At 45.2% G+C, this 25,454-nt stretch overlaps 1 protein-coding gene across 2 annotated transcripts in view; it reads left to right on the forward strand.

Moving 5' to 3' along the window:
- The window catches only part of ROGDI (rogdi atypical leucine zipper), a 765,793-nt gene that overhangs the window by 596,810 nt on the left and 143,529 nt on the right, over positions 1–25,454 (forward strand). For both annotated transcript variants that reach the window (XM_085632220.1, XM_085632219.1), the window contains one exon: positions 7,644–7,742. In XM_085632220.1, coding sequence (XP_085488346.1) covers positions 7,644–7,742 — 99 coding nt within the window. The remainder of the gene's footprint in view (positions 1–7,643; positions 7,743–25,454) is intronic.

The raw sequence follows: 25,454 nt of genomic DNA on the forward strand, positions 1-25,454 counted from the left end.
GTGGCCTGTGCTCCCAGCAGTACTGTTTACTGAATTCGGGTTGACCACATTGGCAATCTTTCGTTGTTTGTGGCAGGTCACCTTATTTGGGGTTAGAGGTCCACCGGTCTATGGGCCGGCCAGTGTGTCTTCCTGCACTCAGGGCGGTGAGCAATAACTTTGGGTGTTGTGGTGTCTATGGTAAGTTCTGGGCAGGGAGACTCGGGTCTGTCCACACCCTTTGGTCGACCAGGACAGCCCGCACAATCTCTTTCAGCTAGGATCTTTTCAGGGATGGGTCATAGGATTAAAAACGTGTCAGCAGGGACAATGCAAACCCTAGTCACCCTGGCACTGGTATTCTAGATTCCTGCAAGTTGAATTTAGGGTTATGATATAGAATGTATCATTAAGATGGGCCCAGTGCGGGCACGCCATGGTCTATTATTCCGTGGCTGTAATTTCGGCCACATCAGGGTGGGCTAGTGCATAACAGCGACATGTAACATGTAAGTCTCTGTGGCGGGGCGAATAAAGGATGCTTGGTCTGCACGCAGTGGCAGGCGATTTCTTTGGGGGCTTAGCCCTGCAGGCTACATGGCGCCCTGGTTTTTGACAGATTACGATACGCAGTGATATGTGTGGCAGGCATGTGCCTAGAGATGGGTCTTCCGAGACATCTATACCTGGTTTCGTTCCGAGCTACTGAGTGGTGGCATAACACTCTGGAGTGGGAGGTGGTCAGCCGGTTGGCAGGCCTTTTAGATGTAGGTTTTTAGCTCGGGCATGTCCAAGTAAGGGTTAGGTGCCAGAAGGCGGCCCAGGGCTACAATTTCAGGCCTGTGGAGCAGCAGAAAAGTAAGGAGCTTGGATTCGACCTCTTGTTTAGAAAGGGTAGGCGGCACCCACCAGTGCCTTGTTTTCGGCGCCGAGGTCTGCCCTTAGAGTGAGAAGTGGTTTTGGGCCATGGAAGTGATCTTGAGGGCCCGCACCTAACCCCGTGCAGCATGGGTTAGGTTCAGAGACGGACATGGCCACTGATTATCAGAAAGTGGCAGGGCTACTCGGAACCAAGATAAAGGGACACAGAGTTCTGGCAGGACTTCTTGTCTGGGTTATGCAGGTGGATCTGCTAACAGCTTGGACTTTACATGTGTCCAGGCATTGTCTGTGCACACCCATAAGTTTTCCAGGTAATAGGAGCAGTGAGTACCGGTGCATCTAAGCTCAAGAATGAGTTGGCTTTTATCTCTGTATTGGACTTGCTGCGCTTCTATGACGGGGGTTTGAATGCGAGGCTATGTCCCCGGAACAGTCTGCTTGCATTTTAGTTTTAACAATGTGATTGGTCTTCCAATCTCTGGACGTTTTGCAGTTAAGTCCACTGGGAGTTTCTAGAGGATGCAACAGCGAGGTGAAGAGGCCTACCTTGGTGGGGGGCCCTGGCTGTGACGGTGGCCACACCCAGAGCTGTGGCGGAGTTACAGGGCGATCCAGAGGCTGTAAGGACAGAAGGGTACCCTCTGCACGAGCACAGTAAGGGTGCTAAAGCCATATATCCCCAGGGAGGTCCTCGCGTTGGACCCTGGAGGAGCGACGGCGCCCCGTTAGTCCTGCGGGCGGTTGTGGACCTGAGCAACCGGGGGTTGCCTCAACGCTCCGCCCCTCTTAGGGGGGGGGCGTGAGTAAGGGGGTGGGCTGGTGGTCCACCGGTGGGAGGGGCTATCCCCTCCCCCAAATCTAACAAACACCGGTTGGCTAGGGCCATGGTGAATTTTGGCTCATCAGGTGGGCAGGCGGTGAGGGGCTGCCTGCCCTGGGATCGCCCGTAAGATAACCCACCATGTTGGCATATTTGTTATGCAAATAAACCTGCAGCAATTTTCTCCACTAAGAATGTGTCTTGTCTGATTATTTCTCTAAGATGTTGCTGTGGGAGGGATGGGGAGTGTTGCCGATATTGGCACTATGCTTGTCTAAAGAAAGGTGCGCAGCTGCTATTAAAGTGAAGCTAAGGCATGGGGCACTTGTACAAAAAAATACTTTTGTTTGTCAACTTGACAAACATGTTTTTTGTTGTAAATGCGGCCTATGCCGTGCTTTCACTTTAATGGCGGCCTCGCCCCTTTTCTTTAGAGGAGCCGGTTCTAAAGAATTAGGCGTGGCCGCCATTAATGTGAAAGCGCTTGTAAACCAAAAACTGATCAAATAGTAAGAAAAACAAGCATTTGCAATGCAATAGGTCTCGCATTTACGAGAGTTTAAGGTATTGGCTTTGCCATTTACAATGCCAATAGCTCAAACTTGTAAATGCGAGATCTATTCCGTTGAAAATGCTTGTACTCTACTTGTGCGTCAATCGCCTACAGCAGGGACACCGGAGACTGAAGCTCTGCTTCTGCTGCCGCCTGCCTGTACAGGTGCCGGTCTGGTGTCTTTTTGTAGCGCCTACTGTTGGCATTGTTAGCTCATTGATGAAAGAGACATGCGATGAGTTAAAAGGGGTGTTCACAGAATCATACATGGTGGTCAAATGGGGATACAGAGTACTGCACTTAATTAATTCAAAATGGAGTACCAGCACTTCTCAGCAGGGTCTCAGTACTTTTAAAGGGAGTATAGCTACTGCACAGTACCAGACTGGTGCTGTGGGATGGTGCGTACTCTTGTTTCTACATTTCAGTTTGAAGCACTGGTCTTACTCCAGGGTGTGAACCGGAGCAGAGGGGTGACATGGCGGAAGACCACGAGGTAGCTCAGTTGGGTAGCATCCTTGCTACTGGTGTTGGTGAGACATTGAGGTCACTGGTTTAAATTCTCGGGGCTAGCTCACCTTTGTATCGTACATTAGTCAACACAAGGAGTGCTATTCATTTGGGTTGCAATGACACCTTCTAAAATGTGTGATCCATGCTGCTTTCACATGTGCATGCAGTCTTCCTTCCTCTGCAAAATATCTACACATCTTTTCTTTACAAGTTCAAAACTGCCCTGATATGCAACCCAGTGCCACTTTTATTTTGGTGCCGTGCCAGGGCATCATTTCTGTCCCATCCCGACACTGTAGCTGTGTATTTATGTAGCGTGTGAATGTATGTGAGGGCGGGGTCTGCCTCGGGTGTGCCACAAGGCAGTCTTAATCGCCCTTTCGCACACATGCTTGGTCATGTCCGCTCTGTTACTTGGCTGTGGGAGACTTAAATGTAATCAGCAGGCAATTAACGCAATTACCCGCAGAGTGAGCCACCCGGCCTTTCCAGGGAGCTGGAGCCCGGCTTTGCAGCAACAGGCTCTTGGAAGGCGTTTACTTGTATTGATCAGTGACTGGGTGCAAAGTGGGGCATTATTATAATAACGCGTCGTTGAGGTTGGTGTATCTTTAAGTTTAAAGGCTTGTATAGCAGTTACCTTCATATCCCACTCGCTTGTATCTTTACAAGCAGTAGCCAGATTCTAAAATGTTGTTAGAATACAGGCAGAACACTGCTTCGTTTGAAGCTGCCTTTCACTTTTGGACGTTGTGGGTGTTACTGTGCATCACTGCAATTAAACGTTTCTCGTTACATGCAGCCGCATTTCAGTTCTGTGTCCTTGTGTACTGTGTAGATGGTACACTTTAGGGTAGGCGTTATTTTTTTATAAATTTTCAGGTGTTGCATCCCTTCTTCCTCAGCATGCTTGGCTGGCAGAATCTTATTTATTAATTATAGTTGAGCTTTTTTCTTTCAGTTAAACAATGAAGTGACATTCGGACAGCCTAGATTCAGGATGCTGCCTCCCTGCCAACATTTTAGGCATCCCTGTTTTTTAAAGTCCGGAACATTCTGTTAAAACCGCTGTTTAGCTGAGATGTAAGGTATCACTTCTCACTAAATAGACTGAATTGTGATGTTCATGTGCTTAATGCAGCCAAGGGCCTTCTGAATCAATGTAAATAATTGCAGTGCATACTACCTAATGTTCTATATGCGATTTGCCTTCAACTAGCAATTACCATTGGATCATTGTGTGCTGCCTCACTCTAAAGCCTGTCTAAAACAAGCCCTTGCAATGCAATAGGTCGAGCTGTTGGCATTACATTATTATTTGCGACGCCAATAGCTCAAATATTCAGCAATGAGAGACCTATTGCATTGCAATTGCTTGTTTGCTTTCTTTCCCTGCCTCCCACAACCTTGCTGTTGTACATATGTATTTACCTTTCAAAAAAAATGTAACTAATGGGGAATGACATAGAAAATCCTAAATTACACTGCAACACCGGGGTGTCCCGGACATCCCACAGATTCGATTAGCGGTAAACTAATCCATTTATTCCGCACTGGGTACCCTCTGAACGTATATGTAGTGTACAGTACATTGGTGCTGCAAAGAATGTTTTGTTCTAAAATGGATTCCATCTACAAATTAAAGATTCAACAAATGGGGGCTTCATTTGTCCCAACCTGCTTCGTATGTTCCTTGCCGAATGTGAAAATGTGGCGTTTAAGCTTTCCTTTTGTAAGGGTCACACATGGAAGTACCAGAAAAGAATTGTACTTTGTTCTCGGTTTCTACTGTAACACTAAGCCAGACTCCTTCATTATCCTTCCAATTAGCCTTTCTAATCCGTTTTCCATTTTTTCTTTTTAAACGTGTGTTTCAGTATGGCCACTCAGTTCTGGAGTGCAATCACATGCTGGGGTTTATTATTGTTTCTTGTTATTGCACCTTCTCTATAGTCTTCCTCCTTTGTCACGTTGGAGAGGGCTATTGTTGGTGTCTTTCTCTGCCAAGTTGAGGCCTGGGATAGTGCCTAGTGTTGGGATGGTTACTTCTATGAATTGTTTTGTGCATGGCATTGCCGGATGGGCTGAGAACTGATGTTTTCTCCATCACAATTGCCTCTGTCTGTTTGGTAGGTAATCTGTATAGTGAATGCTTTTCTTGGCACCTGTGTTTCGCTAGAATCGTCTTTGGTCTTGTTTCTACACGGTCTCTGTGTCTCATTGGAAGTTGCAATTTTTTGTGGGTATGTGCATTTGAAAGAGGAGCTGCCTGTTTTTGAATTTTCCAAGTGTGATTTGCAGGAGACCGAGTATGGGTTGTGCGATTGCTGTGCTAGTCGTGCGGTGAGGATGGGCTGTACATCTGTTGTGTTATGTTTCCTTTGTGTGTATGTGATATTGTCTCAGGAAGGATGGAAGGGGTGTGGTAACCTGTGTGTGTGTGTGTGTTCCCTCAGTGTGTATTTATTCGTCATGACGGTTACAGGTAGATAAATAGAATTTTGTGCTTTGTTTGAGTGAGTGATGTAGTGTTTTGCAATGCACTAGGTCTGGCAGTTGAATACATGTGTGCCCTGTCAGTTGCTGGCAGATGTCAGAGCCTGTGTTGAGATGATCGCAGCACCTGGTGAGACTAGTATATTCTATCTCATGTTATAACCTAGAACGGGGAGTAGAGATTCTTTTTGTGGAACTTGCTTGGAATTCATTTCTTTTCAACGTATATCCGCTTTAATCTGGATAGCCTAGTTATGTCTGGTAATCTCTGTCTGCCCGAGTTACCACTTTTGTCAGTTTACTGTTACAGTGAGTAGTGCCCGCAAAGAGTTCCACGACGACAATAATGTGTAATAGCACTTCGAAGTATTCAAAGGAGTGATGGATGGAATGCTTGATGTGTTCTCAGCCACTGGTAATTACTTGGGCCGCATCCCAGAGCATCATTATTTAGCACACCATGTCACCTCAGTTTGGACCCAGACAAATGCAAATCGGTCTTGACCCTGCTCCAATAGAAACAGTACAGCCTGAACTGCCAGGCCAGGGCCTCCCTGAACCGGAACACAATCAACCCAAGGCCAATGGCATCCTTATTAGGGCCCATCAGAGGGTAGACTTTGTTCCAGTGGCTCACTGTGCACGCTTGGTTCTAGTGCTTTCTTTACAACAGTCGTAGCCTTCAAATTTGACCAGTTAGCTGGTTCTTTTAGAGGTGTTCTAGTAGTCTGAGGTATCCTGGTGTGACTCGCCAAATTGAGTGATGCTAGTGCAAGGCAGGAATGAATACTGCACTTGGTTGCACTTTTCTTGCTATTCTTGATTATCAGGGGTCTAAAGATCACTATTCTCGATGACGCCGCTACCTTGCTGTGAAACATTTGCTTAACATTTTCCTTTATTTGTAATGGTTGTTTTTTCACTGCATATGTGAAGTTGACCTTGGCTGTGATGTTTTGGCACGATGTGCAATCTGCAAAAACGGAGACTTAAATTTGAACAAATGCAAAAATACACAATGTCTCCCTCAGTCGGTAGAGAGCCATTATCAATGCATTATATGGTATTCTTTTCACTGGTCATTTATTTTTGCTTTGCCGTGTGAAAGGGAAAATGCCAAAATGGCCTTTACTCTGTCTGTGGCCCACGTCAACTTCTCACGATCAATTTAATTTACATTGATTTCTACATGTACCATTTATGTTGGGCAAGCGAATAGGCCTGAGTTGGAATTGAGCACGCTATCCATGCCTTTTTGATTTGCCAATGTTTGTTTTATGTTTACTAGTGCCTGTTACTGCCCCTTTCTGCTATCTATACATTTTCTTTGTAATGTTTATCTAGTATGGACCTAGCCTCAACGTGCAAGGGTGTGTCCCACAATGCATAAGGGGGAGTCCGTCAGCTCAATAAGTTTCATTCACATGGTACATAACAAAACTGATAAGTTCAGTTCAATTTTATGTAGTCCACAAGTTGATATTTTAAATTGCTCAGTATTTGACAGTGGAGCTACAGATTGAGTCGAATTTTGAGCAGTGGATATGGATCTAGTAAAAAAAAAAACATCCAGAAGAGATACTGAGGGTTTTAGTGCAACTACATTATTTGAATTATGGAGTTTTAGTCTTGCAATGGTGTGGCTGTCATTTTTTCAGGGCTGACCAGAAGGGTACTCTGATTTCTTGTAGAGAATTAATTTTTTGTGATGCAGAAAAGTCGATTGAGGTACAAACTACAATGGGAAGCAAGTGCAGACTCCCTTAGAAAAGGGAAATGTGTTTACATTTTCTTTGGCTTTTGATTGGGCAGGCAATATCATTGGAAACTGGCTTTACTGGTGCCACAGCGGGGCGTTTAGAGCCCAGTTAGGAGAGTCTTGCACACAGCAGTGTGGAACAAGACTAGAAACTGTATGATAAAAGCAGAAGATGGCATTGAGAAGGAAGGCTTTAATTTGTAGAGGAGACTCCACTGAAGCCTTTCTCCCCTGCGCTTGTTAAAGGAGTGTGACTGGAGGTCGTGTTGGTGGGATGTGCGGTGGAATTGAGAGCACTTGTGCAAAAGTTGAGATGTGATGTGCTCCAATGTACCTCCAATTCCAACATCCAGGATTGAATTTTTGGTTTATTCATTGGCTTCTCCTTCAAGGAGAACAAATTCTTTCTTGGACTGGGTATGTTTATGATATACAGTGAACAATCTAGATTTGTATGTGGTTAAGGCTCAACCTCAGTCGTTGATTAGTAGGGGATGGGTGACTACTGTGGTGGATAAACCAACAGGGTCATAACCCCGATTGTGTGCCCTGCAGTACATGGGGCTAAAAAAGAGTGCTTGCAACTGCCATGAATCTTTCTTTTTCTCCCATACTTATGGAGGTTTATTTTAAATCCCTAGTTGATGGATGCTGTGATGCTGCAACTGACCAGAGCTCGGAATCGCCTTACTACACCAGCCACTTTGACTCTTCCGGAGATTGCCTCAAGTAGCTTGACGGTAAACATTAACCAAATGAGATTATGGCTTATGCCTTATGTGATGCTTTGTAACATGGAAACTGCGCGGGAACCTCTGTATAAGCATGGTTTACTCTACCCTGTGGAGTGCCTTTTTTATTGTACCCCAGAACATTTTAGAGATCCTCGTTACCCTATTCCCTTCTGCAGTTTTTGAGGCCCCACCCCTTTTTCTTTTTATTGAGGTAGGTTGGACTGTAATGTTTTGGGAGTTTGGTGGCCATTGTGCTACCCTAGTGCCATTAACTTGCATAGAGGACAATAATAGCACCCTCAGATGAAATAATATTTTGGTCATTCTGTTAAACTAAAACTGCAATATAGAGCATTTTATATTTGTGTTGGTTAAACTATGTAAGTTGATGCATCATTTTCCAAATTTATTTCCCTGTGCACCTATCTTAGCATAGCAAGTGCACAATGAGACACTGGTGTGGGATTACCTCTACTGCTTTTTCACAATTGTTTCTTTAATCAAATAACAATAATTTGAATGCCACCTCCCTTGTCAAGTTGAGAATCATGAAACCCTTAAATTGTAAACCTTCTACATAGCCATGTTTTTTAAGCCTTTTTTTAATTATATTTTGTGTATAGGTTACAATCATCATGCATCGCTCAGACATTGCACAGGATTATTAGAACATCTTGAATTCTTAGGATTTTTATTTTGAAGGTTCAGCAGAGGTTAACAATCAAACTATTAAGTGAACATATACACACATGGGTCCTATCTTGGTTTTTAGCCTTCAACAGTTTATTTAGGACTGTGTGGGTAGAGTAGGTTGTGACCGTCTGGGCCCAGCCACAAGTAGATCAGCCGTTGGCTTCTGGGGCTAGTTGGTATCTACCCATGTGTTGGCTTCGCTACCATCTCTGTAGACCATGTGGACGTTGCAGTCTGGTTTCGGGGTCTATTCGGATAGTGTATCATTGATTGTAGGGTCTCACTCCATGTGTCGAAAGAGGTTGCCGGCGCACCCTGCTCCCTCCGGAGGGCTTCCTTCTCGGTCCTTGTCCAGTACTTCACTTCTGCTATCCACCTGTCATAGGTCAGGACTTGTGCTGATTTCCAGGTCTTGGCGATCTGTTCCCTGGCCAAGGCTAGGGCTAAATCCATTCCTTTTTCCACCACTTTGTTTGGTTTTGGTCTGTTGAACCCTGCCATCAAGCAGAACTCTGTCGCCTCCTGTGTACTGTCTTGAGTCCCCTCCCTAAAGCTTTGACAATATTAGCACAGTATGGTTGCAGCCCGGGGCAGCGCCAGCTCTAAACCATATGCAGAAACCTAGCTAACTGTATCAAGCCTTTTGGGCAGTATCTAGGCTCACACCCATTCATATTGCCAAATTACTTTGGTGTAAGATATGTTTGATGAAAGAAATTAACTTGTGTGAACTTTAGCCATGTGTTACATGACACTTTTCAGGTGTATTCATAAAATCCGATCCCACTCCTCATCTATGATTATATGCCCGAAGTGTGCTTCCCAGTTCGCTTTGGACTCAAGTGATTGACTTCGTACCATGGCATTGAGCGGCTTATTTAGCCATGTAATAAGTTACCACGTATGTTGAAAGTTGTTCAGGAGAGAGGTCGTAGTCCTCCATTAGTTGGTCCATAGTCCGGGGCTCTCCGTTTTGGTAGTAGTCCCCTACCAAAGCATTGCCCAATTCATTGCATTGTGTTAGATGTGTGGCATTGAAAAGTGAATAATTAATTATTCCCACCTTGTGAGAGGCCTACCAGTGGTATTGCCGGCAGGTACAGGGGATAGTGTGCCATCAGTTTAATAAATGTCCTCCTGCACCTCAGCGCTATGAACTATGTCGGAGCAGTCTGTGGTACTGATGCTTGTTCCATCAAGAGGGCTACCAGTGCTCCCTGATTGAGGTCAACACCTATCTGCCCCAGCTCACCATCATGCCAGTGGGCTATCCACCAAAGCTGTGCCACTAGATGTTAGAGGTTGAAATCTGGACATTAAGGCCCCCAGAAGGGATTGTGGATTTAATCGTATCCAGAGCGAGACTCTTCTTCCCCATGTCACCTCCCGGAGCAGAGAGTCCAGCTGTCCAAACCAGTGCCGGGGAACCCATACCAGCAAGTTGAGAAAAAGATCGAGGAGTCTGGGCAAGGAAGACTATCATTTTTGTCACTGTTATCCTTACCATAATCACGAACTGGAGCGATCTCAAGAATGTTACCAATCCCATCAGCACAGGAAATTACATCATGTACCCTGCATTCCTCCCAGGACCTACTTAATGGCAGCGGCAACACCGACGCACCACTGGCGCACCAAAGTCAAGCCTGTCTGCTTACATTTGTACCTGGATCACACCCAGCGCCAGGAACCCTGGTTCTATCACTGCCCACCTATACTCTGCAGCACTCCTTAGGTCAATAGACCTCAGAAGCCATTCCCCAAACCCATGTAAAAACAAACTACCCCCTCAAATCCTCCTCCCAACACGCATGCCACACAAGCACCAACAACGCCTACACCCCCGCACTACACCACACGCCACAGTAAACCCACACGTCAGCTCCCACTTACATGCATACCTCTCAACATACGATCACTCAGCAAGCACACAATCAAAATATGGGACCTGCTGAGTAGCTATGTGCCCAATATCCTCTTTACCACAGACAACTGGCTCAACCCCGCATTGGCTCCTGATATCACCACGGCAATCCCAGCTGGCTATAAGATCGCTTTACAGGACCGCCTTCACAAGCCGGGTGGAGGACTCGCTATCACCTACAAGAAGTCCAGAGAATGCCACCCCATTCATGGAACACCTGCACTTTAAACTGGTTTAGTGCCGAGGACGTAACGGTTACGCTCTCTGCACACAACCCTGAAATCCCTCTGCTGTTAACAGCAGAGGGATTTCCTTTTTTGTTTTTCAGCCTCAGGAGCTGGGGAAGAGCTTCCCCAACCTCCTGAGGCATCTTTTTTGACAATGTAATGGCAATCAGCACGCATGGCGCTCTGATGTCATTACATTGAAAGTGATATGAACCGATTGGCTCATTTCACTTTCACTGCTTCTGTGCATGCGGGGCTATATCAGACCCGAGCACCGAAGCGCATGGGAGAGGTAGGCATTGGAAAAGGGAGAATCTCCCCTTTCCAATGGTACCTTTCCCTAGTGGATACCTGCATGGGGATTGCCACAGGTGGGTGATCGCTGAAACAGGAGTCTACCATTAAACACCAGGGAGGGGGTAGTGGCCTCTTGGGCAAGGGCTTCCTCCCTCCCTCCCTCCCTCCCCTTCGGCAAAATGTTAGGATAAACTGAGCCTTTCTGTCCCCCTTCTCTTGGGACTCTAAGTCCACTAGGAATCCAGGGACTATTTTGTTTGTAGTTCTGTGGTAAATAATTTAATTACCGGAACTGAATTTGATACGGAATCTTAGTAAAATAGCTCAGTAAAATAAGAGGCAGAATCCGTGGTATAAGAGGTTTCAGAATGGGCTTTATTCCAATGGACGATTCGAATCGTGGCCTCCAAGTTCCATCACCACGGGGGTTCAGGAAGTGGAGTACAATACTTTATTGATAAGTAATCATTTTTATAGAACAGACATTACAATGAAACCAATGTAAGAGGCGTAACAATTGATAGCAAAGATAACATTTCACATGCGTAGCTGAAAGAGGCGTAATTGGGAGTAACAAGGAAACGTCATTGGTTGTGATGTCACATGTGGGTGGACCTATGAAATAATTTCGCAATGTCAGCAGAAATACTTGGCAGAGATGCGCGCGCAGCAGCATGACGTGTGATTGACGTGCAACTAGGGGGTGAAGGGGACTTGACATTTAGCTCTACATGTGGAGACAAGAAGTCTGGGGGGTCAAGTCAACCTAATCCCAAATCATATCTAACATCCTATGTTTAAAGAACTATGTTATCCACAAAGGAAGGACTTTTGGACAAAATCTATTCTATACTGACTGTGTGTGCGTGCACAAGCGTCTAAGTGTCTACATGAGATGCAAGGGCAGAAACCTTCCATGGTAACGGGGCTATGAATTACTTGCATGAGGACAGAGAAGCCGGGCCCTTTGCTCAATAGCTAAAGGAAATGTTTACTTAAACTACTAGACAGGAATGCATCGGCTGAGGAGCGAAACAGATAACTTGAAGGTGAAATACAGTTTTTGGCAGGCAGACAGACCGGCCGAGGCAAGCACCGTTAGCCGCACAGGGAGTAGGACAAAGTTCATGGATACAGATGTGAGCTCAGACTGGAGCTGTCAGAGGCAGAAAGCAGGGAAAGGCTTGATGGCAGAATCAGGGCCTACTCGCCTGAACTGCAAAAATGGAGTAACTGAGCCATATAAAGTCGGTGGCCTTTCGTACTTAGGAGTCGAATATCCAGCCCATTCATGGCGGATCTGAAAGAGGACATGTTGACGGTGGACGCACATGTATTTGCGTCTTCATAACTGGAACTGGAGGGAACATACATGTACTTGTAACATGCACATAGAACCGTTGGGGTCCAAGATAGGGGACATAACTGACCAGAAAAATCCATATTTCCACATTCCCTCCTTGTCCCCTACTTGCCCATCAAGAGATATCAATCTTCATCAATCCATTGATCTGTTCATATAGCATCATTTGTTCTTCTTTTTTTCTTCTGGGACGAACGAAATCTTGGTGGTGGAATACACGATGTGGCACACAGACCACAAATCGCTGGTCCACATTGCAGGCATAAGCAGCAACTGAATAGTATAAGAAGGCCAATACCTAGGAAGGATAGAACTCTCCATCCCCAGGCTGATAACACGCTCCAAAACCACCCGGACCAAGTCCAAGTGCCTGGATTCTGGTGTATCTGGCTCACAATCTTATGAAGGCGGGTTATAGCTTTATATACAGATGGCGAATTTTCTGGTATGAATACGCAGCAGCTTGATCCGATGACCCTACAAGCTCCGCCCCTATCGGCCAGGATGACGTCAAGAACAAGACGATTTTGAAGAACAACAATCCTCATCGCAGACTGCTCCTCTGTTAAGTTGCCTAGGGCGGAAATAGTTTCATTCACTACGGCTTCAAGAGTCCTAGTTAATCTACGTATTAGCTTACTATTGGTAACTGTACCTATATAGGGAAAGAGCCCTTTATTAAAATCTACATACTTTTCCCATGCCGTCTCAGTGTAATCGACAATTGGGAGATCTCTCCGTTCTCTATTGTGTACTAAATGAATATTTCTGTGATAATCAGGAGGAGCTAGGAAAACAGGTGGCAAAAGGAATGCAATGTAGCAGGTACCATCCCAATCTAGAGGCAGACGCATATATGCAGCCTGACCACATATGAAGTAGGAATGGCGGGAAGCTCTAAACGAAGACTTGCCTTGATCACTGAATTCTATTACAGTAGTGCATCTACTATGGCCCATATGTATGGAACCATTCTTTCTTACACACAATTCACCCTTAGCTGGGAACACTGACATGGCAGGCAGAATTGGTGCAACTTCGGATTCGACATTCAGGATCATGAGATTAAGTGTAAAATTACCTAATCCATATACTTCATTTTCTAGATCAGTTCCTGTTCTCTTGGGACGACCCTCCTTGTCGGGGTAGCAGACTTTGAGTAAAACTAAGTTCAGATTTCCCCATACCCAATTGTCTTGATAAACTGCTGTATTTGAATCTAAGGAATTAATTAAACTAAACCATGCTCCACATGAGCCATTGTGTGTAAACGGATATGGAAAGAGGGGCAGAACTCCCTTATAATTCTGATAGGGAGGGAGTCGACCACATATCCAACAATTGGTAGCATTACTAGTCTGATGGGAATGATGTAACATACTAATGAAAGTGTTATTGCGCAGCGCAAATCTATAGGACAATTAATGCGGGGGTAGGTCACTAAAAGAATGTTCAGCAGTAACATTATAGACATGTTTAGAAATAGGATAATATATGTGCAACAATATACTTGCAGTTATTATTATAAGACTCAAGAAAAACAAAATTAATAACGTCACTATACAATGACTACGCAGTGATTTACAGTACGCATGTCGTTTCAACATTTTTCGAGTTTTTTCTCTATTCAGGTCTAAGGGATACATGTCAGAGACAAATTCAACCGCTTCACCTTGGAGAGGACTTAAACAATCAAATTGTCTGACTTATTAGACCTGAGTTTTAATTTATATTGTTCCGGGCTACTAAGTTCAACCAAAGGAAGCTTTGAGTCAATGGGTGAAGACACACGAGGTGTGGCATTTACATCCGATGGTAGTCCATGAAATTTCTTGATATGACTTGAATGTATCCAGCCTTTTCTGCCCTCGATCTACACGGCTGTCCTTGTGGTGAGCAGGACCAATTGCGGCGACTTCCACCTAGGATCCAGCTGAGTCTTCCGATCAAAGTTCCTCACTAAAACGAGATCCCCCGGAATTACGTCATGGGGTTTCACCTCAGTGTTGTCAGGAAAGGCTGCAGCTACCTGTGAACGACAAGATTGTAGTGCAGACATCAAGGAAGCCAAGTAATCTGTCAGCATATTACAGTCAACATCAGTTATTTTACGGGGTATAGGCGTCCCCCACATATTCGGTGGTCTTCCAAAGATCACCTCATAAGGGGATAGCCCTGTTTGAGAGTGTGCTACCATTCTCATGTAAAAGAGTGCAACTGGTAAAGCTACTACCCAGTCAACACCTTTCTCTCTACATATTTTGGACAATCTGATTTTCAAAGTTTGATTATGTCGTTCCACGAGACCTGCTGCCTCGGGGTGTCGGACACAATGAAACTTCCACTGATATCCTAGCAGAAGTGAAACATGTTTCATCAGTTCGGATGAGAACGGCTGGCCGTTATCTGAATAGATAACACGTGGTAAACCGTACCGTGGGAAGAATTCTCGAACTAGCTGCTTGGCAGTAGTCGGGGCAGTGTAATCTGATACTGGGTACGCTTCGGTCCAGCGGGAAAGAGCGCAGACAACTACGAGAACATATTTGAATCCTCGACATCGTTCCATCTGGATATAATCCATCTGAAGGGCTTCAAAAGGGTGATCAGGAGGCTGAAATCCACCCTGCTCTACGGGGATGCTTTTACCTGGGTTAAACTGACAACATATCATACAGGTACGGACTTTTTGCTTAGCTGCTGCTCGTAAATGTTTGTTGAACCAAATGTGTTGAATGCTGTCTAGCATAGCTTTCTCTCCTAGATGCGCTGGACTGTGTATTGTATTTATGATAGCTTGGACCATAGAGTCAGGAAGAAACCATACAGATTTCTCCTTCGTCATCCATCCCTGGTCCGTTTGGATCCCTCCTAATTCCGTCCATTTCTTTATTTCGTCTGGTGTAGCATGTGTCTGTATGTCAATTATATCAAGAGCGGGATCCTTAATCGTCATACAATGTGTTGGTGTCTGGACTATTGTCTTTGTCATGTCGGATGTGCGAGTTTGCGCAGTCTGTTTAGCTGTTCTGTCAGCTAAATCATTGCCTTGAGAAATGATATCAGTAACTTTCGTATGAGGTTTGCATTTCATAATCGATATTGCAGTGGGTAAATGTATTGCATCTAACAGAGCATGAATGAGGGATCCGTGCTGAATGTGGGCACCGTGAGAAGTTAAATAACCTCTCTCTCGCCACAGCACGCCGAAGTCATGTACAACTCCGAATGCATAACGTGAGTCAGTGTATATGTTGACTTTCTTATTTGTGGCTTGGATACAGGCTTGTGTCAGAGCAATAAGCTCTGCTGCTTGAGCTGACAAGGTATTTATACAGTTTGTTTCAATGACTTCAGTATCTGTCGTGACTGCATATGCGGCCACTAAATCTCCTGTACTTGTTCTCATACATGAACCATCTACATACAACGTCAGGTCTGGATCTAACAATGGAACATCTGTCAAATCTTGTCTGGGTTTCGTCGTTATTGTAATAACTTCAATACAATCATGAGCTAGTGGGTCTGTTCCGATTACAGGTAAAAGTGTGGCAGGATTCAATGTATTACAGCGTCTGATTTCTATGTGTGGCTGAAACAATGTTAGTTCGTACCCTGTAAGTCTTGCTATGGTCAAGTGTTGTGTTTGCGTTCGGTTCACAAGAACCTCTACTGCATGCGGTACTTGTACTGTCAATGGATGTCCTAACACTATGGCATCGCTTTGTCTTATTGCTAGAGCTGTTGCTGCCACTGATTTCAGGCACGCAGGCAAAGCCTGGGCTACGGGATCTAATGTACTAGAGAAATAGGCACATGGTTTGCGTGATCCTGCTTGTTCCTGAGTGAGTACGGACAAGGCAGTACTTTCGCGTTCTGTAACGAAGAGTGTAAAATGTTTTCTGTAACATGGTGTTGCTAAAACAGGTGCTTGACATAGAGCTTTCTTTAAGCTTTCAAAAGCTAGTGTGTGTTCCTGAGTCCAAGGGAGGACAGTCGATGTGGCCGCCTCCTGTGTTGTCAACTGAATGAGTGGTTTTGCTAAAAATGCATATTGAGGGATCCACTGCCTACAATATGAAGTGAGGCCTATAAAAGCCCGCACCTCCTTTTGTGTCTTGGGTATTGGCATGTTAGCAATTAACTGAATGCGATCGGGTGTAAGCTGCCTTCCCTCCTTGGACAGCGAGTGACCAAGATAAACAACTCGCTGGACACAGAATTGCAGCTTAGAAGGGGACACCTTGTGCCCTTTTTCGGCTAGAAATTGTAAAACCATCAGAGATGCTTTTTCACATTCCGGTTCGCTTCGGGCGGTGATCAGCAGATCATCCACATACTGGAGCAGTTCAGTGTTAACTGGCATGTGTATACTGTCAAGTTCTCGTTTCAGTGCTTGGCTATAGATGCTGGGGCTTTCTGTAAATCCTTGAGGTGCGCGTGTGAATTTAAAACTTCGTCCATTTAAACTAAATCCGAACAAGTATTGGCTCTCCGGATCTATTGGGACGCTGAAAAAAGCATTCTTGAGATCAATTACAGTAAAGAATGTTGCGTTCGAATCAATGGCTGTCAGTAATGACGAGATATCGGGGACCACAGGGAATTGTGGCACAATGCATTTGTTTAATTCGCGCAGATCAATAACCAATCGATATACTGGCGGGGCCTTTGGATCAGTTCGTTTAAGAATCGGAATTATCGGGGAATTACATACATTGGAGTCGGTTTCCACAACCACTCCTTGGGCAATGAGCTCGTCAATGATTTGCAGCAAAGCCACTACAGCATCTGGTGGTAGCTTGTATTGTCGTATTCGTGGTAGTACCACTCCTGCCTTTAGTGTGACTCGATATGGTGTAATGTTCATGCAACCAACATCAGTAGGGCCTTGTGCCCATAAATGTGTGGGTAAAGTCTGTAGTCGGTGATCCATGTCTCGGGATACATAGTGACCTTTGAAATCACGCAAAAATAATCTTACTCCTTCCGGAGAACAACATATTATCGCTCCTAGAGCTTTCAATGTTTTTATACCTAACAAGTTTTCTGGACATGATTTAGTAAGCAATAAATCTGTAGTTCGTGTCAAGGGTCCGATCGTAAGTGGAAGAGGCTGTGATACTTCATTAACAATAGGTTTTCCTGAAAAACCAAGGGATATATTCTGTGAGCCTGAGAGGGGTGCCTCCGGAACTTCACTACGTTTTATTGTTGTTCGACTTGCCCCTGTATCAAGTAAAAATTTTCTATCTTGACCCAATAATTCACTGTGCACATAAGGTCCTTCTTGATCTACAGGGACCTCGATAAGGGGTAAATCAACTTCCCTCTCTAGGCTGGTTCATGCGTATCGTTGATACTCAGGATATTCATACTGTGCGGCCTGATACATTTGTCGTGTCGTGGTTTGTGTGGCAGCAACAGGCAGCGCTGGTGCAGCTGGCACAAACTGTATAGACTGTTGCGGAGCTGGCATGGACTGTTGCGGAGCTGGCATGGACTGTGCATGCTGCGGGGCTCCTTGTTCATTCTGATCCTGTCTGGGTGGCCGTGGCCTTTCCTTTGCAATACCTACGGCGATATTACGTTTCAGGACTGGACAATCGTGTACATAATGACCTGGCTGTTTACAATAATTGCATGTCCCTTTTACAGGAACTGCTGAATCTCCGGAATGTGTCACACCCTTTTTGTGACCGTCTGTTGGAACTGTCTGGGAGACTAACATTTTCATTTTTGTGTCTTTCATACGTCTTTGTTCATGTTCTTGTTCTTCTCTAATTCTATTGTGATGATACTGTAACATTTGTAACATTTGTGACGGGGTGTTACCTTGCCAGGTACTTTCGAACTTCAATACTCTATTCTTCACTTGGGGCAAGGAATTTTCAACTAATTTCGTCACAAACAGATGTGGATATGACTCACTACTTGCTTTTATGCCACTATTTATACCAAAACATTTCTCGAATCGGGCATAGAAATCACTAGTGTCTTCATCTTGCTTTTGTTTACAGGCTGAGATTGCACCCCAGTCTTCCTTTTTCGTAGTTAATAAACGTGGCAGTACCTGTACTAGTAAACCTGGTAGTGCTTTAACTTTATCCCCGAGCCCTGCTCCTGCAGTTCGGGCCTTTTCTTCTGCTTCTAATGCTGTCCAGTCTATCTTTTGGTCTCCCACTTCCCACTCTTTTTCCTTAAGTTTTTCATAAATGCCAGCAGGCATTAATACCTTTAATATTGTCATAATGTCAGGATAGGTATATTCTCCCATGAGTAACATGTCTTTAATTTCTCGGTGGAAACCCGCTGGGTCTTTGTCATGACTGGGTACTACTTTCTTCATTTCTAACAATTCTATTTTAGATATGGGCGTATATACAAATACGCGTTTAAACTCATTGTCTTCGCCTTTTATTGGGTGCACTTCTCGCAAGGGATTCTGTCTATCTATGTAATACGGCGTTCTTTCTTTGATGGGCAATGAGACATGTTCTGGGCATACAAAAAGAATGTACTGCTTTCTGGATTCTAGTATTTCTCTAATTAACTTAGTACCTGAACCTCTCCATCTATTTGTGAGTAATTCAGTCAATATTTCAGGTAAAGGACCAGGATCGGAATGTTGGTTTTTATATCAGATAAGGAGTTGTTGAATCATATAAATCCCAGCTAAACGCTGTTCATCTGGGCTGAGGTTCAAAAACGTGTGTGCTACTGTTTCATCACCATATTTTCCGGGACTGTCAATCCAGTGAACGGCTGATCTGGCTAATTCTTGTTCATCCATAGAATCGAGTAGGTGATAACCCCTTCGTTCTCGGAGTAGTTTGTCAGCGGTTTGGAACGAATGTTCGGGAGACCTTATATTTATTATAGGTGTTGGATAAGTCCGGTTATTATCTGGACAAATCGGACGTATTGGATCAGTGAAACATCTAGTATTATTATCTATCTCCTTGTTCTAATTTTACTCGTGTACCTTCTTCAATTAACAGATTTTCTCGAACTTTATTTGAATTTTCCTTACTTTTCTCTTCCTGTCTACGTGCTTTTTCTGTACGTCTATACGATTCTTTACGCCATAATTCAATGGCGTCTTTCTGTGACTGTCTAGCTTTCCTTTTCCATAACTCTTCCTCTACTTTCACGATGCACTCTGCATCCCAGGTCCAAGCTGCGGGCCACCTGTGACTTTCTGGTAGTTCCTTGGTGTAGTCCGCCCATAAATCAAGAAATAATATGGCGTCTAAGCCATGTTTGAGATACATAAAGTGCCCTGGAGTGTCCCTAGGAGGAATAGGAACAGCTTCTTCGAGTACCCCTCTTCTAGTTGTGATCTGTCTTAATTTCGAAAAGAGCGGCATACTGACAACTGATCTGATACTTATTCTTAAACACACTTAATACAAAGCACAATAATGAACAGTCATTCATACCACAATATGCAGAACGTATTTAAAACATTTAACATTTAATATTTAATGAACAACAATGATGGCCGTTCACTAAGCATAATACTCGATACTAATTAGATAATTCTGACTTCATATACTAGACATACTCGATATACTGCTAAACAGTACATATACACTGCTGAAACAGTGCAGACCGGATTTGTGTACCCAAATCCGTCTTGACCGGCACAACCTATGTGCACGTCAGAACGCCTCCCCAGCAATGGTACTCACCGGGTAGCTCGGAACGGAAGGCCTCGGAACGGAACTGAACTTGAACTGGACTCGACTCGAAAACTTCGGCACTTCGGATCATCGGAAACTTCGGAACTTGGTGGGCCTCTGTATACCTCGGATCTTGCTCTCTCAGCTAGGCTCTGGTTGGGATACTTCGCACTTCTCACCGCCTCGTCTGGGTGTTGATCGCAGCCTCAGTCGCCCCCGCTTGACCGGAGGGAGATACAGGAAATCCTGCTGGTACGCGTTGTTGTCCGTCCAGCTGTGGCAGGAGACCGGGCCTGCAACGCACCACCGGCGCGTGAGATGAGAAAGTGTCCCTATTCGGGCGCCATTCATGTGGTAAATAATTTAATTACCGGAACTGAATTTGATACGGAATCTTAGTAAAATAGCTCAGTAAAATAAGAGGCAGAATCCGTGGTATAAGAGGTTTCAGAATGGGCTTTATTCCAATGGACGAGTCGAATCGTGGCCTCCAAGTTCCATCACCACGGGGGTTCAGGAAGTGGAGTACAATACTTTATTGATAAGTAATCATTTTTATAGAACAGACATTACAATGAAACCAATGTAAGAGGCGTAACAATTGATAGCAAACATAACATTTCACATGCGTAGCTGAAAGAGGCGTAATTGGGAGTAACAAGGAAACGTCATTGGTTGTGATGTCACATGTGGGTGGACCTATGAAATAATTTCGCAATGTCAGCAGAAATACTTGGCAGAATTGCGCGCGCAGCAGCATGACGTGTGATTGACGTGCAACTAGGGGGTGAAGGGGACTTGACATTTAGCTCTACATGTGGAGACAAGAAGTCTGGGGGGTCAAGTCAACCTAATCCCAAATCATATCTAACATCCTATGTTTAAAGAACTATGTTATCCACAAAGGAAGGACTTTTGGACAAAATCTATTCTATACTGACTGTGTGTGCGTGCACAAGCGTCTAAGTGTCTACATGAGATGCAAGGGCAGAAACCTTCCATGGTAACGGGGCTATGAATTACTTGCATGAGGACAGAGAAGCCGGGCCCTTTGCTCAATAGCTAAAGGAAATGTTTACTTAAACTACTAGACAGGAATGCATCGGCTGAGGAGCGAAACAGATAACTTGAAGGTGAAATACAGTTTTTGGCAGGCAGACAGACCGGCCGAGGCAAGCACCGTTAGCCGCACAGGGAGTAGGACAAAGTTCATGGATACAGATGTGAGCTCAGACTGGAGCTGTCAGAGGCAGAAAGCAGGGAAAGGCTTGATGGCAGAATCAGGGCCTACTCGCCTGAACTGCAAAAATGGAGTAACTGAGCCATATAAAGTCGGTGGCCTTTCGTACTTAGGAGTCGAATATCCAGCCCATTCATGGCGGATCTGAAAGAGGACATGTTGACGGTGGACGCACATGTATTTGCGTCTTCATAACTGGAACTGGAGGGAACATACATGTACTTGTAACATGCACATAGAACCGTTGGGGTCCAAGATAGGGGACATAACTGACCAGAAAAATCCATATTTCCACAGTTCAGTGGTGGTGGCTGCCCAGAATGGGCATGTCTATGCCCCCACCCCAATAAAATAGCCAAGGTCTTTCTGTCACCCCTGGGGTGCAGAAGGGGGCAATAGCACCTGATCTGCCTCCTGGGGGTGAGAAAGCCTATTAAGCACCAGAGTCTTTTTTTTTTTTACAGATTTGGGTGGAGGCTGCTCCGAATGGGCATGCCGATACCCCCTCAAAAATAAATTGGCACAATCTTTTTGCCCTCCTTGTGAGAGGGGGGGGGGGTCATATGGAGGTAATAGTCCCTGATCTGCTTCCATGGAGGGCAGCAAGCCCACTAGGCACCAGGGACTATCGTTCAATAGTGTAATGCCCCCACTCCCCCTAAAAGAAATGGGCACAGTCTTTCTCCAGAATGGGCATGTCTAAGCCCCCACCTCAAAAAAATAGCAAAGGTCTTTCTGTCACCCCAGGGGGGTAGATGGGGGCAATGGCACCTAATCTGCTCCCCAGGGAGTCACAAAGCCTATTTAGCACCAGGGAGTCTTTTTTGTTAGTCCGAGTAGGGATAGAGGCTGCTCTGAGTGGGCATGCCAGTGCCAATACCCCCTCAAAAACAAATGGGCATATGAAGGTAATAGCCCCGGATCTGCTTCCACAGGGAGGGGGTGGGGGGGGGGGGGAGAGAAAGCCCACTATGCACCAGGGATATTTTTATGGACATGGCAAGGGTTGCTCAGATCAAGATGGGCAGAAAACCACTAGGCACTAGTGATAGTTTGCGTGTGTGTGAACTGGAGTTTGGCTGATGGTCTCCTTGTTCTGGCGTATGGCTGGCTGCGTGGACTGTCATTTTGCTGGTGGTGTGTGTGGACTTGCCCTTGTCTGGCAGTGTGTATGGACTGTCACTAGGCTAGCGGTGTGCGTGGATGGTGCTCGACTGGCAGTGTACATGGATGGCACTTGGCTGGCGGTGTGCATGGATGGTGCTTGGTGTGCCGGGACTGTCACTCGGCTGGTGGTGTGCATGGACTGGTGCTTGTCTGGCGGTGTGGCTTGCGTAGATCCCCCAGCGTTTTTATTTCCCAAAAACCCCTACAAACTTCAAATGTAGATAAAAAGGCAATCTTTCCTCACATTTCTGTGTGGAAAAGTTGTAAGATCACTGCACCTGAGCAAATTTCCGACCACCCAGCGTTCCCCTCAGTCTCCGAATACAAATGATACCTCACTTGTGTGGATGCCCAAAGCAGAGTCAGCCTGAAAACATATAAAATGAAAACAGAGGGGTGAACCATAGTGGGTCCAAAAGGGCAGGGGTTTTTTAATGTAAGTTTTTAGGCTGACTCTGCTTTGGGCACTAACACAAGTGAGGTATCATTTTTATCGGGTGATGAGGTAAACGCTGGGTGGTGGGAAATTAGTGCCGGCCCGGTGATCCCACAACTTTCCCACACAGAAATGTGAGGACATTTATACCTTTTTGCTAAATATGAAGTTTGCAAGGGATTCTGGGTAAGAAAACGTTGGGGGATCCAAGCAAGCCATACCTCCCTGGACTCTTCCAGGTGTCTAGTTTTCAGAAATGTCTGGATTCCCCTAGATGGAAGCCGAGCTCGGGACCAATAAACACAAGTGCTCCCCTATCTATCGTAAAACAACCTGTTTTTGCAGGGGTGGGGCACCTTTGAACAGTTCCTGTTGAAAGCAAAAAAATGGTATGGGGGGAAGGGATTAAGCTGCAAATCTCAGAAAACTTGAGTCTGAGCGAAACTCTCGCCTACCGACCACCCAGACTATGAGCCACGTTCACCAATTTCATCACCAACTTCATCGCTTCTCTCACCTTCAACTCGAGAGCCTACATTCTCCTCGGTGATCTCAACTTTCACCTGGGAGACTGAAACGACCTCTGCTCTAAAGCACTCCTTGAAAGCTTGTACAATATCGGACTCACCCAGCTTGTTCCAAAACCAACAGACTGGACCCCATCTTTACCACAAGCAGCATTATCAAATACAACTCCGCCACACCGGTCACATGGACCGACCACTCCATCATCCACTTCCAAATCAGCACACCTCAACTCAACACCCTGTTAGAACTAGGGTTTGTGGTTGTCCGAGTATGCATCCTGTGCAAGCAGGAACCACCATTTTAGTAAGGGTAAGGTAGATACACATTAAAAGATAACCTGTGGTCACCCTCTTGTAGCTTGCGTTGAGCAGTCCGGTTTATCTAAAGAGGCAATGTGTAAGGTATTTGTGCAAAACTCTCTCTCCCTCCCCTCAAAACAACAAAAATCCCAAAATTTGAACAGGCGTTCTGAGTTTTCAAATAATAAATAAAAAAATAGTGCTTAGAAGCAAATAGCTCTTAGGGGGTTACTCGAGGTTTTGCTGGACTGGGGTGAATCTAAAGTTCAGGCCTACAGCAATGGAGGGATGGCTGGCTACAGGGCTCACGCAGGTTCCGCTTAAAAAGTACCTTGGATGGAACAATTCGAAGACTCGATGCGTAGGATCCAATGCACACAGGCGATGGAGGTGATGATGAACCCTTTTACAGTGCAAGCGCTGCATAGTAATTGAGTCGCGCAGTCTTGTCGAAACGATGTTGTCGATCATCTCCTGTGTAGGCATCTAAGGGCAATGCTTTGGTTCCAATTTCCACAAAAGCGTCACTGCATCAATTTTGATGGTTCTGGACAGCAGAAGTCACCTTTCAAGGGCCCAGGAGTGGATTGGCACCACTTGGGAGGGCAGGACTCGCAGATGGCAGACTTCAAGTTCTGTTGCAAGGTTGAAGAAAGTCTTTGATGGCCCTGAGACTTCAGAACAAGGGGTAAGCCAGCAAGCGGTTGGAGTCACTCTGGGTTTCAGTAAGATGGGTCTAGTCCTAGTCCTCAGCAGGGCAGCAATCGGCAGGCAGCAGGACAGCATAGCACAGCAGAAAATCAGTTGTTCCAAAACTGCAGTCAAGCTGAGTGGCAAACCTTGGAGCACAACTGTCTACTCGTGGCAGAGTTCTTCACTGGTCCAGTAGTGTACTGCCTTAGTAGGGTTAGTGCCCCAGTACTTGTACCCAGTTGGGCCTTTGAAGTTGAGGTAACTTCAAAGAAGGGTCTTTGAAGTGCACACAGGCTCATTCTTCCCAGCTCTGGGTCTTTACTATCAGTAGGGGGTAATCAGCCCCTTGTGTGGGAAACAAGACACTGCCTATTCAGGTGCATGTGTCTGCTCCCCCCCTCTCTTCCTGCCCACGAAGAGCTACCAGAATGCAGATAAATGCAGATGAGTTCTGTCACACCTACCCTTCCTGTGTTTGTGGCTGTCTAGAGGGAATGCACAAAGTGTAGCCGTCATCCACCCCAGACCTGTATTGGAGACAAGATGCAGGTACACTAGGTTAAGAGCAAAGAATTGTCCACTTTCTAAAAGTGGCACATCTTAAATAGTAAATTACAATCTAACTTTACCATTAAAGAGTGTTTATCATTACCATTTTAAAGATCTAAAACATGAATGCAGCTACTCCTTTTCTGGTCTGGAATTACAGCTTAAAAGTGTATTAAGGAATTCCCAATGTTGGCCTATGAGAGGGGTAGACCTCACAGTAGTGGAAAACGAATTTAGCTGTTTGTCATTACCAGTACATGCAAAACCTAAAAGTAAATGTCCTGTCTTTTACTTGCACAACACCCTGCCCTACGGGCTACCTAGGCCCCACCTTAGAGGTGACTTATGTGTAATAAAAGGGGAATTTAAAGCTTGGCCAAGGGTTTTATTACCAAGTCAAAGTGGCAGTAAACTGCACACACAGGCATCATATTGGCAGGCCTGAGACCGTTTTGAAAGGCTACCTCTATGGGTGGCACAATCAGTGTTGCAAGCCCACTAGTACCATTTAATGTACAGACCCTGGGTATATAGTATACCGCTTTACAAGGGACTTACAGGTAAATTAAATATGCCAATCATGTGCACACCAAATACACACATGTTTAGGAAAGAAG

Source organism: Triturus cristatus, chromosome 10, assembly GCF_964204655.1.
Source record: "Triturus cristatus chromosome 10, aTriCri1.1, whole genome shotgun sequence".
Taxonomy (NCBI): domain Eukaryota; kingdom Metazoa; phylum Chordata; class Amphibia; order Caudata; family Salamandridae; genus Triturus; species Triturus cristatus.